This window comes from Thunnus albacares, chromosome 16 (assembly GCF_914725855.1).
Source record: "Thunnus albacares chromosome 16, fThuAlb1.1, whole genome shotgun sequence".
Lineage (NCBI taxonomy): Eukaryota > Metazoa > Chordata > Actinopteri > Scombriformes > Scombridae > Thunnus > Thunnus albacares.
The window spans coordinates 27119867-27137296 of NC_058121.1; the positions used below are offsets into that span (position 1 = coordinate 27119867).

General features: G+C 37.5%; 2 protein-coding genes across 3 annotated transcripts; both read right to left on the reverse strand.

Annotated features, from left to right (window-relative positions):
- On the reverse strand, window positions 1-4217 carry LOC122965523. The gene is made up of 7 exons (XM_044329652.1): window positions 3957-4217; window positions 1768-2103; window positions 1356-1625; window positions 1066-1137; window positions 499-606; window positions 379-407; window positions 1-205 (listed from the first exon to the last, which is right to left on the reverse strand). The coding sequence occupies exons 2-7, from the start codon at window positions 2027-2029 to the stop codon at window positions 122-124; spliced, it is 825 nt and encodes a 274-aa protein (XP_044185587.1). The 5' UTR covers window positions 2030-2103; window positions 3957-4217; the 3' UTR covers window positions 1-121.
- Window positions 4218-9393: 5176 nt separating this feature from the next.
- Window positions 9394-16325, reverse strand: LOC122965521. 2 transcript variants are annotated; one of them, XM_044329650.1, is made up of 7 exons: window positions 16056-16325; window positions 15539-15850; window positions 15164-15430; window positions 11770-11814; window positions 10473-10559; window positions 10353-10381; window positions 9394-10178 (listed from the first exon to the last, which is right to left on the reverse strand). In XM_044329650.1, exons 1-7 carry the CDS (start codon window positions 16114-16116, stop codon window positions 10095-10097), a joined length of 885 nt encoding a protein of 294 aa, XP_044185585.1. In that variant the 5' UTR covers window positions 16117-16325; the 3' UTR covers window positions 9394-10094. The 2 variants fall into 2 exon arrangements, with proteins under 2 accessions (XP_044185585.1, XP_044185584.1); XM_044329649.1 differs by lacking the exon at window positions 11770-11814 and adding an exon at window positions 13535-13636.
- Between the last annotated feature and the right edge of the window lie 1105 nt (window positions 16326-17430).

Sequence of the window (17430 nt, forward strand, 5' to 3'; positions counted from 1 at the left end):
ATCAGCCACCTAAACCCACCAAAACACAAACAAAGGCTTTAACTTCTCATATAAAATCTGATGAAATGTTATTTAACTGCGGTGGACTCTGGTGAGTTGATGTTGGTGTGAAAGTTGTTGATCAGTGGAGTCTGACAGTAGCAGAAGGTTCTCCATCGTTTTCATAGGTCACCGTACCTTCATCTTCATCTTCATCATTATGCACCTGTGAAAAAAACACAACACACCTGAGATTCTGAGATTAAATAGAACAAATAAACAACCTTTGTTTCAGACTAATACAGTCAACACTGTTTATTCTTATTGTCTTTATAGAATCACAGTAAATAGTGAACTACCACAAACATAAACATTTGAATATTCAGTTTTTAAACTCACAGCATTGTCATCCATCTGTGATTTGTTCACTGGAAACACAAAAAAAGAGTTTAGCTTCATCAGTAAAAATCTGTGTTCATCAAAACTTCTTGTTCATAAACGATCTGTGAATGTTCTCACCTTTAGTTCTAGTCCATATGTTGACTGACACAAAGATTATTATGACTGACACAACGATTATTATGAGTGCAGTTAAACCCACAGACACGATGATGAACCTCAACCAAACTGCAAAGAGAATTAAAACATTAAAAACATTTTTCACTGTTTAGACTCCTGTAGTTAAAAGATGAGAGAAATACAGTATATACAGCATGTGTGCTTTTTATAACCTGAAAAATGTTGCATTTATCACTGCTTCATTACAATATTAGTACAATATAGTTCAATATTTAAACTGAACTGTGAACTAAGTGTATGTTGCTACAGATAGGAAGCACCAAAAATACAAATCTACAAATTACAATTACAAATATTTCTCTTCTATCTGTTTTTAACTTTAAATGTCAAAGGCTGAGAGACAGAAAGAGAGAGAACAGTGATCAACAACAAGGTTTGAGACTCAGACATGTGTGTGAATACACCGACTGAGATGAACTGAATAAGAGAATATCTCCACCCACAGCCAAGACTCAGTCTGACATTCATACTTTACACTCAGAGAGATACAAGTTGTTAAATCACTACCTTGTTGTTTTGTTGGAGTATCATTGGTTGTTGGTGTTGATTTTGTTGTTTCAGCGCTTTTATTGTCCTCACCTGGACATTAAAAAAGAACAAGAGACAGACAGAGAGATGAACTGGAAGATAAAACGGCTTATTTGCTTTTTCCACTTATTCCTGCTGGTGTTGATGTTGTGGATTTTGCATCCTCATCTGGACAAATTAAATCCCAAAATACCAACAAACTGTGGTGAGAAAATACCCCATAATAACCATCTAAACAAAAAAACAACTAAAGGAGGCAGTTTACTCACCTGAAGACTGAGGGCTGAAGGCAAACTGCTGCACCTTTCGAGTGTAAATATCTGTCACGTTACACTTGAATATCTCAGAATACTTTGACGTTTTAGCAAGATGGGAAGTTGTAAATGTCATAGTGGCAAAGCAAAGAGACTCCTTCATGTGCTGAGTGTTCAGATCCCAATCATTACCCTCATACACCCACTTCACTGTCTGTCTACACCATCGACGTGTCGACACAGAGCAGATTAACATCACCTGTTTAGTGTCCTTATGTTCAGTCACTGGTGAAGATGGAGATATTGTGAGAGAAAGACAACAAGAGTCAGATTAACTTCATCACTGTGATCATAATTATTGTAATGTTTCAGTATATTGTTCTAACAAGACAGTTTGAGCTGAAAACATGATGATGTAAATACTCACTGTTAACAACAGACAGATCAACATGAGAGTATTGATCTTGTCGTTGTCCTGATTTGTTGTACTGTAGGCAGGTGTAAAGACCAACATCTTCAACTGTGACCTTCTTTATAACCAGAGAACAGTTCGCTGTAACACTCAGCCTGTCTGATTTGGCTTTGGCTTTTTCACCAATTTGCCCAAGTTCAACCAGCTCTACTGTTTCTGTGCTTCTTATATCAGTAAAGGTCCAGGTAGTACTGTCACATTTATCCTGATCAGTCATCACATGTTCACAAGACAAAGTGACTTCATCTCCATCTCTGACAGTGATGTCGAGGGAAGTTTGTCCAGTTACTGCTGTTGAGAATTTGAGAGAGAAATGTGATAAATGAACTGAAATAATAATATGACTGTAGTGTGAATGTTAAAACACATAACATATTTGACTGTCTCAGTAAAATAAAGGTTATTTAATAAACTACAATAAAGACTATTGTATCTTACCTGTTAACTGAAGCCCCAGTATCAGAAATAAAGACATTTTAATCCATCTGTGTTCCATCATGTTTCTCTGTCTTTCTCTCTGTCTTTTTCTCTCGCTCTTAACTCTCAAAATGTCCTTATTAGTGTTTCATACAGAGAAATATACTGTCTACTTCCTATCATGAGTAAAGTGTCTCCTCCTCACTTGTGTCAACTTTCTGTAGGTGGAGTATAGTGTTATCATTATATAGGGATTAGATATTATAGAAGTTAAGGGTGATAGTCTCCACCCACTCACCACCAACACCACTTTCTTTCCACTGCTGTATTTCAAACTACATCATGTTTATGATCATGAATTCATCATGTAATGATTTTAAAATGTGAAAACACGAATGTAAGATGATACACATCTGTGGTAGACATCTGCCTGGTTAAATAATACTTCTATACAACTGATTTTAAAGCAAATTAACTGATTATGAAGCAGAAGTATGTTTCTGCTTTAAAACAAAGTGACATTTTTTTATCATGTTTAACAACAGACAGGATTCATGGTGATGATTGACAGCACACATGAACAGACAGGTGAAGAGTCAAACTTTGACTCTTGATACTCAACATGATGCAACATGGTGATACTGCAACATCTAGCAAAGAACAGATAAGATGTTTTTGTTAGTGGTCTGAAACCTGTTAGTTCCTCATTGTATTTTTGAAGTAAATGTTCCTGAGAACTGAAGGGGAAGTGTTTTGGTGAGAAAGTGGTAACAACAGCAGCAGAGCTCTGGAGGTTTTACTCTCTAACAATGAGATAAACACAGATCTGATTGTGATTTATTATTATCATTATTGTTGTTATTGGATATATATATGTGTGCTTTATCCAAATGTTTCTTTTGTATTCAACTATCTTGCAACATTAGTTTATGGAATATCATGTTTCTACTGTGGGATGAAAGTCTGAAAGAATCGGCTCCTTTTCTGATAATATGGTCTAAGTTCATCCTCTGCTGGTTTTGAGTCGTGCGTAACAACGTGAGTGACGTCAACCTCTTGTGAATTTTGCATGTATTTTTCTTTTTTAACTCAGTATGATGCTTCACTTCAGCCAGCGTCTGACTGGCTTGGTTCAAGTATTAGCAATCGTATGTTTCTGTGGAAATGGTTTATACGGTGGCTGACGAGGGCAAACACACTGCGACTTAAGAAAACACATGCAAATGGACAAAACACCAGCAAAATAAGAAAACATCTTCATCAATTTGAAAACACATGTACAGCATTTAGAAAACACACTGCAAATACCACAACACAACACATTACAGAAACAACAAGGGAAGTGTTTCCAGAGGACACTTAAGAGTGATGAACATGTCAATAATTCATAAGAGAAACATTGTTAAAACACAAACGAGGCTTCTTTCCTACCGTAGTAAGGTAGACAACAAGCTACAACCTTATTTTCAGTGAGCCGTCCTCTGAGCTGGACTAATAACATTGTTCTCTATGTACAGCTGACTGTGAGACGAAGGTGCAGAGACCGAAAAGAGACACTTCAAACAATATTCAATAACTTCACTCTTATAGTGTCCCCAGAATCACTTCACACATCAATGGTCTCCTGTTAGTTATACAACAACACTTAGTTTGGAAAGAAGGGTTAGAGGTTATTGAATATTGATCTCTCATTACTGATTGTAGTTTGTGATAATTCATATTCTCACCTGAGGACGGAGGGCTGAAGGTAAACAGATGTTCTTTGTTAGTGTAACCATCTGTCACTTTACACTGAAATATCTCATGAGATGTTGACTTCAGCTTGAGATGAGAAGCAGGAAATCTCACCGCACCATAGCAGCCATCCCGTGATATTGTCACGTTTTCATCCACATCATGACCCTCATTCAGCCACTTCACTCTGTGTCTACATGAATCATGTGTCCTCACAAAGCAGGACAGCGTCACATACTCGCTGTCTTCATGTTTATTCACTGGTGAAGAACATAAATACAAAATTGCTTCATCAATTATTGTAATGTTTCACTATATTGTTCTAACAGTTTGAGCTGAAAACTTTATGGTGCAAATACTCACTGTTAATAACAGACAGAAGAACCTGGGCGTCTGGTCCTGATATGTGCTGTCAACAGAAGTAACGACCAACATCCTCTTGTGTGATCTTCCTTATAACAAGAAAACAGTTTGATGTAACACTCAGTCTGTCTGATATAACTTTGGCATTTTCATGAATCTGTCCATGTTTGACCAGATCCACAGTGTTTCCTGAACCTCTGAAGAGCCAGTTAGTTTTGTCACATTTATCCTGATTGGCTGTCACACTTTCATAAAGCAAGTAGCATCATCTCTGACAATGAAGGAGGAAAACTGTCCAGTCACTGCTGTGATAAAGAGGTGATAGAAACATGAATAATAAACTGAAATATAAACATGGCTTTTATGCTGACGGATAGCGTGAAGAAAATTTTAGATTCAACAGAAGTTTTCAGGTTGTAGAAGTCTACTAAATCCATCAGGTGAAAAACAATCAGCTGTTGTCTGTTTTAATCAAATAAAATGTTTCTGGTATGTTCTATGTATCCTTACCTGTAATCTGAAGCTCCAGTATAAGAAATAAAGACATTTTAATCCATCTGAATTCAGCCATCGTGCCTCTCTGTCTGCTTTTTCTGCTCCTTCTCAGCTATTAACTGTCAGAGTCTCTGAACGACTGTGCAGGGGAGGAGCAGCGATTTCAAAAGTGTGGGGGTTCTAGAGGTGGGACATGAGCACAGCAGCCCCCCACCTTTGAGCCCTGTTCCAGTCTCAACCAGCCAAATCAAAATGAATGCCATGCATTTAAACAATTTTTCTACTACTGTACTTGTAACCACTGCTTCAGCTTACCATAAAATAATTACTGAGACCATATGAATGTAACAACTCAGCAGAATTTATTTAGAGTCTGGTAGCAGTTTACTACTTACATCCAGTTATTTGTAAGAACTGCTGTACTGGAGCATAGCTATCCTTATTATATTTAAGATAATCACAGAGTATCTTTATCCTACTTCCTTACATACCTTATAGACATGAAATTAAAGGAAACTTACACTTCCATTAAAATGAAATGGATAATTATAGATGCATAACAAATTGAACCCTGGTAACAAATCAGTATCAGTAAAGAGTCATTAATGAATCCATGGATTAGTACAACCTAAACTGTCTTCAATTTTTTTTTTTTTTTTTTTTTTTTTGTCTTTAATTGGGAAATTAAATACCAAAAGTTGTCTAGGAGGTTTTGTATCAGCAGGTGTCACTTCCTCTCCAACAGTCACAGGAAACAAGCTGTCCCTCTTCATCTGAAGTCCACCTCCAAGCTAACAGGAGAATCATATCATATAAGCAGGTGATTTGAGGCTAGTGAGTGTAGAGAGGGAGCAACTAGCTCTCACAGGCCACAGCTACGATCTGAACCCTTTTCAAGCTCAATAATAAATAGTAATATTACTGTGGTCTAGCTTTAATACACAGTACAAGCTATAGCTCATTCTAACTTATTTTAAATGCAAAACACACATTACTCCCTAACATAAGGAGTAAAACTATGACTTCTAAAGCAACATATTCCTTTGACATTTAGCTTAAAACAGCATGAACTGTGTGAGCTTACATTCTGGACACAGAGGTAACTTGTACATATTCTTGCCAAAGTCTAATTAGCGATTAGCTTAACTCATGATTAGCAATTAGCATGCTAATACTTAATTTGGTCGTTAAGACTTTACAGTAAGGCAGCACATTTCCATAAGACAGACAGATGTTACACATCTTAAATATGAATGCTCACCTTTGTCTATGACTATTTGGAATTACGTTTCTGTGAAAGTGTGGGTGTGACAACACCCGTAACACCCATGGCTGCAATGTCCCTGTGAGTGCGTGTTGAAGAGAAATGTGTCACTTCCTCATAGTGACTTCCCTAATTATATAATTTGGTAATACTTACATTTTCACTTTTTGCCATATTTGTTGAATTATACAGTCACTACAGGACCTATAAAGTAAAGTGTTCCTAAGATGTTCTAAAATACAGCAGTAGAAGAGGAAGCTGTGATTCAGTGTCACTGGTGTGTGGTCAGACCACTTCTCTGACACAAAGAAGAAGCGAGAGGAGTGTGTGATGTATTTGCTTTAGTCTCTCTCCAAAACAATGCAACAAACACGAATATTAATTTCTAAGAAAAACTGAATGAAGCATAAATTGAACTTTATTTTAAATTGTGAAACTGTACAGTACATCTACAACCTCTTTGGATTTCTTATAATTTCCACTTTCCATATTCAGCTGTTTAAGATATGACTCTCAAGGATGACACCAAGTGGGGATGTCACATGATCACATCCCACCTCTGCTCAATTTTGCCTTTTGACACTTTTGTACCATAACAAAGCAAAACTGAACAGACATAAATATTGAAATTATTACACTCTGAAAAATAACAGATACATGCTTAAAGAGAAAAAATATATAAGAAGAAATAAAACAGCAGTGAAAACAAAGATTTTAACTTTAACTCAACACTAGAACAACCATCACTGAACGTAAATGTCTGATTATTAGGATAAAATCTCTATGAGGTTTGGACAGTATAGACAAATTCCCCACAGAGACACAGTCTCTATTATGAAGTAAAGTGTAATTGGCTGAGATTCTGGGGAAAAAAACTGATTTTCTCATCAGAAAGCTTTAACTAATCAGTTATAAATGATTTTTTATGATATGAACACTGTGGTCTGTTATTTGTTGGGTTTGTTGATGGTAGTGTAGAAGTTGCTGGGATCAGTGGAGGCTCCAGCAGGAGAGGTAGGTTCACAGTTCTGTAGGTCACTGCATCACCTTCATCATCACCATCACCACGAACCTGGGAAACAAAAGGGAAACAGCATCACATATAAATTACACATAATGACATGAAAATACATAATAACATAAGTCGACAGGAACTGAGAGATCATTTTGCTTCTATTTAACAACTAAAATATTCACTTTGCAGCAGCTTTTATTTGCTGATTAGATTGTGAGATATCTTGTGTGTGAAGCTGACATGTGGGTCTGATGGTGGCGCTTGAGAAAAAGTGAGGAGACCACTGACAAATCTTGTGGATTCTTCCTTTTGGAACCATGAACCTTCACAGTGACCTTCATATTAATATACTCTTCAGCTTTTGAGGAATCTTTATTTTAGAGCAAATACTTACTCATGTCACAATCCTTAATCACAAAAATACAAAGGCTTTTAAGATAAAATAAATATTCTTTTCTCTTCTTCTTGACAAAACATTTTCCTTCATCCAGTAACAACGCCAGAATAACCAAACACTCAGATTACCAGGGCATTACTGTTGGTCAAGGGCGCCAGAAGTAGGGGGTCCAAGGGGCCACTGGCCCCCTACTTTACCCTCCTTCCACATTCTTCGTCGCGAATCACTGTATCCCCCGCAAAAGCCCCAATATTCAAATACTTATGCTAAAAAGACCTTTCAATCATTCCCGTCCACTCTAAAACTTTCTGTAAAATCAAGCAGGCAAACATAAAATGGGAAGAATATTTACATTTTAATCCAAAGAGGACATTGTCACACAAATCGAATGCAGACAGTGTACATTGCAACCAATAAAATTGTTTCAATGCTGTGTGTTACATGGTTTAAGTCTGTTTGAGCTAGCTGAACTAACCTTAGCTAGGGTCTTATCAGATGTAACTTGACAACATGGAGAAACCCACACAAGCCTGTCAATGACATAATCAGATACTTTGTGTAAACTTTTCTTGTCAACAGACAGAACTCAGGCTGTGGCTGCTGTGTCAGAAACACTCTACTATATTTGGTCATCTGTCAGTGTCATCATGCATTTATTCTGTGGAAGTTCAAGTGATTTAGAACTGTGTTCTATATTTGACTGATATTCAAACTCTTAACAGGAACAAGAGTTTCATAGAAAATGAATGATGCAATTTTAGACTTGGAGGGAAGTGTCAGTCCCACTGTATAAACCTAACGCTGCATATCATTTAGTTTGCAGCAGAAAGCTTCCTGTCTGTGCTCTGTTTATTTGCTGCACTCAGATCATATTCAAAAAGAAAATTAAAGTGCTTAGTTGATTTATTGAGCACTTTTGGTGGTCACAAGTCAGAGGCTGTGTAAAGGCACAGAAGTCAAAGAAGACTACAGATACATTAAACACTATACAAAACACATTTAATCTCCTCACACAGAACAGATTGTTAAATATGGATGTGGGGCATGGCTGCTAATGACACAAGGACAATGTTAACAATCCTATTTCCTGCTTGCTGTTACTCAGCTGCAGTCGTGTTGCTGTCCTGTAAACTTGTATTTTCAGGTAATTGAACAAACAAGCTTGTATCTAATCCCACAAGCATTAGTTGGCTGCTTTGTGTTTGGAATTATACTGCCACCCTGTGGTGAAAGCAAGCTATAGTTACTCTGCAAAAGTTTAGTGAGTCTCTGGTCTATCTACTGCTACACACACACACACACACTAACACACACACACACACACACACACACACTAACACACACACACACACACACACACACTTTGGCCCCCACACTTCAGAAATGAATCCAGCACCCCTGATGTGTGTGTGTGTCACTAAACTTTTGATGAGTAACTATAGCTAAGACCCTAGCTAAGGTCAGTTCAGCTAAACTGGCTTAAACAATGTAACACAGCATTGAATATCAGTCAATCATAGAACGCGGTTATTAATCACTTGAACTTCCACCGAATAAATGCATGATGAAGCTGACAGATGAACAAATATAGTGAAGCATTACTGACACATCAGCCACAGTCTGCGTTCTGTCTGTTGACAGGAAAAGTTTACACAAAATATCAGATTGTGCCAGTGACATAGGCTTGTGTGTGATTCACAGCTTAAAAAGAATTTGGGAGGAGGGTAAAATGGCCCACTGGACCTCCTACTTCTGGCGTTCTTGACACAGACACAGACACACACACACTTTTTGCCCCCCAGATGGATTTATACCGACTCACCCTTCTAATTTTACTTTATTCTCTCTCCCAGATGGAAATAAGTGTAACTTTATACCAGGTGTAGTGTGTAATCTCACTGTGTCCTGATTGCTTTCAGGAGTCACAGCAGGGTTTAAGCTCAGTCCCTGGACAAATAACAGTCTAGTTACAGTTTTCTACTGACAGCAGTGAATACTTAAAAGGAACATAACATGCTTTTTGTGTTTTACACCATTTGTGAGGAACTTGCACCATTTCTGCAATTTGTACTGAACTAGATCTGAACTGTCAAGAATGACTAAACAAACACAAACAAACAACAAGGACCTAGACAACCGTCAGATAACCTGAGGCCAAAGGAGAAGCTATGGTTATCTGCACCTAGCAGACATCCCTAAATGTTAACCTCAAACGTAAATAAGGAGAAGTTCAAAAGTTCCACAGGGTGTGGTGTAAGTGACAGTTAAAGAAAAGGTCACTATTTTGAGTAAAGTCACATAACATCAGCATGTAACTGATAGATGTCCTAGAGATAGATGAGCGGTAGAAGTTTCTGTACAAATAATGAAAGAACTGAGAAGAAGCTACAGTGTAAAAAGTAACATTAAAAAATTTGGCTTAACTTCTTAAAGAGGCTGAAAAGTTTGACAAAACAGTGCTGCAGTTAAAAAGAGAATCAGCCACCTAAACCCACCAAAACACAAACAAAGGCTTTAACTTCTCATATAAAATCTGATGAAATGTTATTTAACTGCGGTGGACTCTGGTGAGTTGATGTTGGAGTGAAAGTTGTTGATCAGTGGAGTCTGACAGTAGCAGAAGGTTCTCCATCGTTTTCATAGGTCACCGTACCTTCACCTTCATCTTCATCATTATGCACCTGTGAAAAACAACACAACACACCTGAGATTCTGAGATTAAATAGAACAAATAAAGAACCTTTGTGTCAGACTAATACAGTCAACACTGTTTATTCTTATTGTCTTTATAGAATCACAGTAAATAGTGAACTACCACAAACATAAACATTTGAATATTCAGTTTTTAAACTCACAGCATTGTCATCCATCTGTGATTTGTTCACTGGAAACACAAAAAAAGAGTTTAGCTTCATCAGTAAAAATCTGAGTTCATCAAAACTTCTTGTTCATAAACGTTCTGTGAATGTTCTCACCTTTAGTTCTAGTCCATATGTTGACTGACACAACAATTACTATGAGTGCAGTTAAACCCACAGACATGATGATGAACCTCAACCAAACTGCAAAGAGAATTAAAACATTAAAAACATTTTTCACTGTTTAGACTCCTGTAGTTAAAAGATATACATATAACATATATTTTTAAGCTAGCTGCGTTGTGTCACCGGTACAGCTGATGGAGGATGCTGGAGTGGGAACTGAGATAAACTCTCAACTGAAGGGAAAATGGCTACGTTTTGCTGTGTATGGGGGCGCCAGGTAATGATGAAGAGGGGAGAAGGGTTCGGGTTTTGTATGTGTGTGACTGTGTGAGTGTGTAACTCGTCTCACAGTCTCAGAGTTCAACCCACTTGGTAAAGGGTCTGTTTTGTTTTCCCCACAACCCCTAATCCCTTCAGTTTAATCCAGTTTTACAAATGTATGACCCCCCCACCCCCCAGAGCCAGCAGAAACATCAGATAGTTCGGACCATCGTGTTTAACTATATAACTTTAAACGTTACAGTAACGGCTGAAAATGACAACAGAAAAAAACAAGTTTGCCAAGTTCACATATCTCCGCAATTCAATTCAACCTCCAGTCGTCTACCCAGAAACGACTGTTGTTGTGAGCGCGACGTCACAGTCTGTATGTTTTTAGCTTTTTTCATTTGAGCACAGCTAGGTGTGCTGTCATGCTGATTTGAGCACATTCTAAATGTCTAGTTGACCAATCAGATTGCTTGGTCAGAACTACGTGTTGTATAATTTAGGCTTGTGACAGTGGTGATGTAACTTGTGTAATTTCTCTCTCTCTCTCTCTTTCTCTCTCACTCTCTGAGTCACTCACATACACACTGCTAGAAGCAGCCACTTTGTTGTTGAAAGTGTTTTGTGGAGCCATGCATGGACCCATAACATGATAAAAAACACATCAGTAGCAAGAGCAAGTACTGTAGTGTTCCTGGTATGCAGCTTATCTATTGAAGTAGTTGGTGTCCCACCAATTTTTTACATATAAAAACACCACTGGATAGAAAGCACCAAAAATACAAATCTACACATGACATTAAGAAATATTTCTCTTCTATCTGTTTTGTACTTTACACGTCAAAGGCTGAGAGACAGAAAGAGAGAGAACAGTGAACAACAACAAGGTTTGAGACTCAGACATGTGTGTGAACACACTGACTGAGATGAACTGAATAAGAGAATATCTCCACCCACAGCCAAGACTCAGTCTGACATTCATACTTTACACTCAGAGAGATACAAGTTGTTAAATCACTACCTTGTTGTTTTGTTGGAGTATCATTGGTTGTTGGTGTTGCATCACCTGGACATGAAAAAAGAACAAGAGACAGACAGAGAGATGAACCAGAAGACAAAAGAAAGTTGTTTTGGCTCGACTTCCACTTATACCTGTTGGTGTTGATGTTGTGGTTTTTACATCCTCATCTGGACAAATTAAATCTTCAAACACCAACAAACTGTGGTGAGGAAATACCCTTCAATAAGTTAAGGGTGATTGTCTCCACCCACTCACCACCAACACCACTTCCTTTCCACTGCTGTATTTCTAACTACATCATGATTATGATCATGATCTCATCATGTAATGCTTTTAAAATGTGAAAACATGGATGTAAGATGGTACAAATTTCACACTAATCTGCTGTGAAGCAGAGACATCTGCCTGGTTAAATAACAGTTACATACAAGTGATTTTACAAGTTCAACCAGCTCTACTGTTTCTGTGCTTCTTATATCAGTAAAGGTCCAGGTAGTACTGTCACATTTATCCTGATCAGTCATCACATGTTCACAAGACAAAGTGACTTCATCTCCATCTCTGACAGTGATGTCGAGGGAAGTTTGTCCAGTTACTGCTGTTGAGAATTTGAGAGAGAAATGTGATAAATGAACTGAAATAATAATATGACTGTAGTGTGAATGTTAAAACACATAACACATTTGACTGTCTCAGTAAAATAAAGGTTATTTAATAAACTACAATAAAGACTATTGTATCTTACCTGTTAACTGAAGCCCCAGTATCAGAAATAAAGACATTTTAATCCATCTGAGTTCAACCATCATGTTTCTCTGTCTTTCTCTCTGTCTTTTTCTCTCGCTCTTAACTCTCAAAATGTCCTTATTAGTGTTTCATACAGAGAAATATACTGTCTACTTCCTATCATGAGTAAAGTGTCTCCTCCTCACTTGTGTCAACTTTCTGTAGGTGGAGTATAGTGTTATCATTATATAGGGATTAGATATTATAGAAGTTTAGGGTGATTGTCTCCACCCACTCACCACCAACACCACTTTCTTTCCACTGCTGTATTTCAAACTACATCATGTTTATGATCATGAATTCATCATGTAATGATTTTAAAATGTGAAAACACGAATGTAAGATGATACACATCTGTGGTAGACATCTGCCTGGTTAAATAATACTTCTATACAACTGATTTTAAAGCAAATTAACTGATTATGAAGCAGAAGTATGTTTCTGCTTTAAGACAGAATTACATTTTTTATCATGTTTAACAACAGACAGGATTCATGGTGATGATTGACAGCACACATGAACAGACAGGTGAAGAGTCAAACTTTGACTGTTGATGCTCAACATGATGCAACATGGTGATACTGCAACAGCTGGCAAAGAACAGATAAGATGATGTTGTAATGGTCTGTTAGTTTAGTAAATATTTCTGAGAACTGAAGGGGAAGTGTTTTGGTAAGAATGTGGTAACAACAGCAGCAGAGCTCTGGAGGTTTAACTCTCTAACAATGACGAGATAAACAGATCTGGCTTTATGAGCACGTCCACCCATCCAGGAATATGACCCTCCCAGGAGAAATCAGCATTATTATTGTTATCATAAAATCAGATTTCCATCATGTTTAACAACAGACAGGATTCATGGTGATGATTGACACCACACATGAACAGACTGAATAAGAGAATATCTCCACCCACAGCCAAGACTCAGTCTGACATTCATACTTTACACTCAGAGAGATACAAGTTGTTAAATCACTACCTTGTTGTTTTGTTGGAGTATCATTGGTTGTTGTTGATTTTGTTGTTTTTGTTGAACTTATAGGTGTTGATTTTGTTGCTGCAGCTCTTATAATGTCCTCACCTGAACATGAAAAAAGAACAAGAGACAGACAGAGAGATGAACCAGAAGACAAAAGAAAGTTGTTTTGGCTCGACTTATTCGCTTTTTCCACTTATACCTGTTGGTGTTGATGTTGTGGATTTTGCATCCTCACTTGGACAAAAAAAATCCCCAAATACCAACAAACTGTGGTGAGAAAATACCCTTCAATAAGTTAAGGGTGATTGTCTCCACCCACTCACCACCAACACCACTTCCTTTCCACTGCTGTATTTCTAACTACCTCATGATTATGATCATGATCTCATCATGTAATGCTTTTAAAATGGGAAAACATGGATGTAAGATGGTACAAATTTCACATTAATCTGCTGTGGAGCAGAGACATCTGCCTGGTTAAATAACAGTTACATACAAGTGATTTTAAAGCAAATTAACTGATTATGAAGCAGAAGTATGTTTCTGCTTTAAGACAGAATTACATTTTTTATCATGTTTAACAACAGACAGGATTCATGGTGATGATTGACAGCACACATGAACAGACAGGTGAAGAGTCAAACTTTGACTGTTGATGCTCAACATGATGCAACATGGTGATACTGCAGCAGCTGGGAAAGAACAGATAAGATGATGTTGTAATGGTCTGAGACCTGTTAGTTTAGTAAATATTTCTGAGAACTGAAGGGGAAGTGTTTTAGTGCGAATGTGGTAACAACAGCAGCAGAGCTCTGGAGGTTTAACTCTCTAACAATGACGAGATAAAAACAGATCTGATTGTGATTTATTTTTATCATTATTGTTGTTATTGGATATATATATATATATATATGTGCTTTATCCAAATGTTTCTTTTGTATTCAACTATTCAACCTCTTGTGAATTTTGCATGTTTTTTTCTTTTTTAAGTCAGTATGATGCTTCACTTCAGCCAGCGTCTGACCAGCTTGGTTCAAGTATTAGCAATCGTATGTTTCTGTGGAAATGGTTTATACGGTGGCTGACGAGGGCAAACACACTGCGACTTAAGATAACTCATGCAAATAGACAAAACACCAGCAAAATAAGAAAACATCTTCATCAATTTGACAACACATATGCAGCATTTAGAAAACACACTGCAAATACCACAACACAACACATTACAGAAACAACAAGGGAAGTGTTTCCAGAGGACACTTAAGAGTGATGAACATGTCAATAATTCATAAGAGAAACATTGTTAAAACACAAACGAGGCCTCTTTCCTACCGTAGTAAGGTAGACAACAAGCTACAACCTTATTTTCAGTGAGCCGTCCTCTGAGCCGGACTAATAACATTGTTCTCTATGTACAGCTGACTGTGAGACGAAGGTGCAGAGACCGAAAAGAGACACTTCAAACAATATTCAATAACTTCACTCTTATAGTGTCCCCAGAATCACTTCACACATCAATGGTCTCCTGTTAGTTATACAACAACACTTAGTTTGGAAAGAAGGGTTAGAGGTTATTGAATATTGATCTCTCATTATTGAACTGTAGTTTGTGATAATTCATATTCTCACCTGAGGACGGAGGGCTGAAGGTAAACAGATGTTCTTTGTTAGTGTAACCATCTGTCACTTTACACTGAAATATCTCATGATATGTTGACTTCAGCTTGAGATGAGAAGCAGGAAATCTCACTACATCAAGGCAGCCAATCTGTGATATTGTCACGTCTTCATTCACATCATGACCCTCATTCAGCCACTTCACTCTGTGTCTACATTGATCATGTGTCCACACAAAGCAGGACAGCGTCACATAGTCACTGTCTTCATGTTTATTCACTGGTGAAGAACATAAATACAAAATTGCTTCATCAGTTATTGTAATGTTTCAGTATATTGTTCTAACAAGACAGTTTGAGCTGAAAACTTTATGGTGTAAATACTCACTGTTAATAACAGACAGAACAACCAGGGAGTCTTGTTGTGATATGTGCTGCTGACAGAAGTAACGACCAACATCCTCTGGTGTGATCTTCTTTATAACCAGAGAACAGTTCGCTGTAACACTCAGTCTGTCTGATTTAACTTTGGTATTTTCATGAATCTGTCCACATTTGACCAGATCCACTGAGTATCCTGTACTGCTGTAGAACCAGTTGCTTTTGTCACATTTATCCTGATTGGCTGTCACATTTTCACAAGGCAAAGTCACATCATCACCATCTCTGACAATGACGGAGGGAAACTGTCCAGTCACTGCTGTGATGAAGAGGTGATAGAAACATGAATAATAAACTGAAATATAAACATGTCTTTTATTCTGACAGATAGCATGAAGAAAATTTTAGATTCAACAGAAGTTTGCAGGTTGTAGGAGTCTACTAAACTAATCAGGTTAAAAACAAACAGCTGTTGTCTGTTTTAATCCAATAAAATGTTTCTGGTATGTTCTATGTGTCCTTACCTGTAATCTGAAGCTCCAGTATAAGAAATGAAAACATTTTAATCCATCTGAATTCAGCCATCGTGCCTCTCTGTCTGCTTTTTCTGCTCCTTCTTTCTTAAGTGTCAGAGTCTCTGAACGGGTGCGTGTTGAAGAGAAATGTGTCACTTCCTCATAGTGACTTCCCTAATAAGTTTCGCGGAAATGTACATTACTCTGCAAAAGTTTTAGGCGCTAAAAGTAAAGTGAGAATGCTTACAAAAATATTGCTATACATTGTTTTAATTTATCAATTAACTTCTTACAAAGTTGAGTAAACAGCAGAAACCTAAATGAAATCAATATCTGCTGTGAGCAGCTTTGCCTTTAAAACAGCAGCAGTTCTCCTCTTCTGTGGATTTATTATTTAGGCCGTCTCAGGTGCTTCTTCATGTTATCTCAGATTGACTTCATGATGTTGAGATCAGAGACCATCTGTTGCAGGACTCATCATTCTTCTTGTTGCTGGAAATAGTTCTTTATGTCTCTAGCTGTATGCTTGGGGTCATTGTCATGTCATGAATACATTTGGGACCAATCAGACATCCTTCTTTTCAGACATATATATAGTGTCTCAATGTCGGATGTTCATGTTAAAAAGTGGCCGAAGTGTCAAATAACGAGGTAAACGTATGTAGCAGTAATCCCTGTGAGCAGAAAGTTGCAGCTTCAGACTGAATGTTCACTTTCCGTTTTTTCCTACTTTCAGCCCGAGCTGACGTCAGGTCGTGATGGATTTCTTTATATGGACATCTGCTACGTGCACAGCGCGCGACTTCGCTGCTCTGCTCCGGGAGTAGTTATTATTTGCTGTGCTGTGACGTCATTACACAGCACAGCAAAGTAAAATAAACAGTTTACCTGTTGGAGGTGTGCTGGTTGTCTGCAGTTCTTCATCAAACATCATCATCACTGTGACTGTTTCTGCTTGTACTATTCCTCCCTGCATTATTTCTAACTGATCCACTAAACAAACAGCTCCACGTGTTGTTGTTTTGACCGGTTTGTGTAAGTTATTCACAATAAAAGTGTCCTGTTATATAGTCATTTGAAAGCTTTTAATTTAAAGCAATAAAGCAGGAAATGTTTGGTTTGCACTGATGGTAAAGTTATACTACGTAAAGCTGGCCAATCAGAACAGAGTGGGCTCATCGGGAAGTGGTCCTTAAAGAGACAGGAGCTAAAACGGAGTGTAAAGAGAAACTGTGTATATTGAGGGGCTGCATAAAGGGCCAGTATAAGATAAATGAGTTTTTTTGAACTGTGAATCATGCAGAGCTGCTCTAGTGGAGTCCAAAAATAAAAATTTAGAGCTGAAAGAAGCATAATAGGTCCTGTTTAATCTCTCTCTAAAATA